This window comes from Triplophysa rosa, unplaced genomic scaffold (assembly GCF_024868665.1).
Source record: "Triplophysa rosa unplaced genomic scaffold, Trosa_1v2 scaffold779, whole genome shotgun sequence".
In the NCBI taxonomy this organism is placed as follows: Eukaryota; Metazoa; Chordata; class Actinopteri; order Cypriniformes; family Nemacheilidae; genus Triplophysa; species Triplophysa rosa.
In genome coordinates this window covers 1-2,772 of record NW_026634792.1, presented here as the reverse complement: position 1 = coordinate 2,772, position 2,772 = coordinate 1, and the positions used below count along the sequence as shown (strand labels likewise).

The following is a 2,772-nucleotide window of genomic DNA, read 5'->3' as shown; positions in this document are numbered from 1 at the left end:
GTTATTTGCTTTTTTTACTAGTTCAATAAATTATAATATTAAACATAAAATATACAAATATACTTATTTTGTATTAATAAATATAATTTTATATTCATTTTATTTTTATACTTAAACTAGTAAAAAAAGCAAATATAACCTTTTTATATTCTTAAGAATAACTATGTAACAATGTTTTTGATTTTTTTTACAAAGGCAGACCAGGGGTCAGATTTACAGTATAAACGTTGCACACATGGACATTAAAATGGCCATATCAGGATTTATAAAAATAAACTTAGCGCACATGTCCCTTTTGGACGCTCTTGACTCCGTGTATGCTTAAAGCATGACATATACACAAGTTTTATAAGTGAGATCCTGTTTAAACTTGAATTTGAAAAAAGTTAGAGGCCATTTACATTTCGCGTCTAACCTTTTATCACACCCACATTTTGATTTACACCCACATTTTGCCATGTTTCTCTTGATCAGGACTCAAGGCGTGCCCCATGATCTTGGTTTTCGGGTGCCGGCAGTCACAGATTGACCACATTTACAAGGAAGAGACAATTCAGGCCAGAAACAAGGGCGTGTTTAAAGAGCTTTACACCGCATACTCCAGAGAGCCTGGGAAACCAAAGGTAAAGATCTGACACATCATCCAAGATATTTCTAACCCATCCTTTTTTTTTTATCAGTGAGAGTTCAGCCAAATAGCTCGTTCTGAAGAATTGACCAACCTTAAATAGGACTAACCTAAATGTTTTGTCTCAAACATAGTCAAAACATCACTCACAACAGACCTCTGACAAATCAACTTTCTGTCTTTGTCTTAGAAATACGTTCAGGATGTTCTTCGTGAGCAGCTGTCTGAAACCGTCTACAAACAACTCCGAGAGGAAGGAGGACACATCTACGTCTGTGGTGATGTCACCATGGCCGGAGACGTACTGAAAACAGTCCAGCAGATCTTTAAACTGCATGGCAACATGTCTCTGGAGGACGCCGGCTTCTATATCAGCAAACTGAGGGTTAGACACCACATCTTACAAACCTTTTGCTAAGTTGGTTTGAGATCTGGATGTGAGTTTGTGGTCCAAAACTCTTTAACTTCTGATTGGATGTGATAGCAGACAAAGTACTCATTACGGAATGCCTGAACATCATGCAACAGTTAATGTTAACCAACATAGTTTGGAAAAGAACCTACAACTGCTTTGCAAACAGTTTGCCTTTTCTTCTTCCATGTATGAAAGGATGAGAATCGATACCACGAGGACATTTTCGGAGTCACTCTGCGCACGTACGAGGTCACCAACCGCCTAAGATCGGAATCTATTGCCTACATCGAAGAAAACAAGAAGGATACCGATGAGTAAGTTCTTCATTCTCTTTCTCAGCGTGTCCTCCGATCGCCTCGAGTCGCCACGACTTATCCTTGCTCGTAGGAGGACCTTGCGCTCTGTAGATTACTGTAGATACAGCCTCTGGACCGGCATCGCTGAAAGCCAGTGGTAACCATAGAGACGGAGGCTGAGAAGAGGCTGCGGCGTAACAGGATTAGCGAGAAGAGAGTAGTTGCGGCGCTCTCTGTTTGCGCTCTCACAGATAAGAGCTTGTTCATAGCGCACTCTGCGTGAGAGCCGAGGGAGGAGAAGTGCTTTAGCCGTACCGCCGTTAACCGGACTGTTTGCCGTACGCTCGGCGTGATTCCCGTTAGAGGTGTCGCTTGAGTTTTTTGTCGGTTTTTTGATGAAAGTCCTTCTGGTGGAGGACGAGAGGCACCTCACATTCTCATGTCATTTGGTAATAAAGGGATGTGGAGGACAAAACGAAATAGAATATCGTGAGATAATGAAATGCATCATGAAGTGTTGCAGTCAATGCATAAAAATAGTATATGAATGTGGCAGGAAGTAGATAAAACACGACATGAATGATACCTTAAAATGAAAATGCAACAAACACTCGAATCGTGTTTTAAAATGCAACACATTGGACCAAGATAAATAAATAATGACATAAGTAAATGCATCATGAAATTTTGTAATCTATAAATAAAAATACTGTTAATTAATATAAATATAAATATGAAGATTATATTAAAGTAAGCATAAATACATAGTGGCAAAATATTTTTATATATTTTTTTAATGAATATATTATTAAATATAAAAAATAAATAAATTAGGTATATTTTATATGTAAAAATGTAATATTTATATTTCATTTGACTGGTTTTAAGAATTATTATGTAAAACATTTTTATTTTAAACAAAAAAGAGCAGTGCTATATTTTGCCTCTCTGTCGCCATCTCTATTTAAATCCAAAAATTGCAGCTTACTTTACATCTCATCTTTCCAAGAGTTGCAGTAAGTCATAAGTCATTTCTGAAATAAAAGAACGGTAATATATAAAATAAAAACGAATAATTCATTAAATATAAAAAAGACAAATACAGTTTTATTAAAAATGTATATATAATTAAATATAAAATATACCTATTTTATGCTTATTTATTTAATTCATTCATTAATGTTTATATATAAAAATGTTATTTTTGTATTTTGTTTTACTAGATTAAGAATAATTATGTAACATTTTTTTTATTTTAAACCAAAAATAGAGCAGTCCTATATTTGGCCTTTCTATCGCCATGTCTGTTTGAAACATAAAATTGCAGATTACTTTACTTCTCATCTTTCCCAAAGTTGCAGTAAGTCATAAAAGTCATTTCAGAAACAAAATAAAAGTAATATATAAAATAAAAACAAAAAAATTCATTGCAT

The 2,772-nt window shown here is 34.7% G+C and overlaps 1 protein-coding gene across 1 annotated transcript; it reads left to right on the top strand.

Annotated features, from left to right (window-relative positions):
• Window positions 1-474: 474 nt before the first annotated feature.
• LOC130551195 (nitric oxide synthase, brain-like) lies at window positions 475-2,002 on the top strand (the record flags this gene model as incomplete). The annotated part of the gene is made up of 3 exons (XM_057328733.1): window positions 475-623; window positions 819-1,013; window positions 1,239-2,002. Coding segments are annotated over 3 exons (467 nt in total), but the record flags the coding sequence as incomplete, so codon positions are not given.
• Window positions 2,003-2,772: the final 770 nt, after the last annotated feature.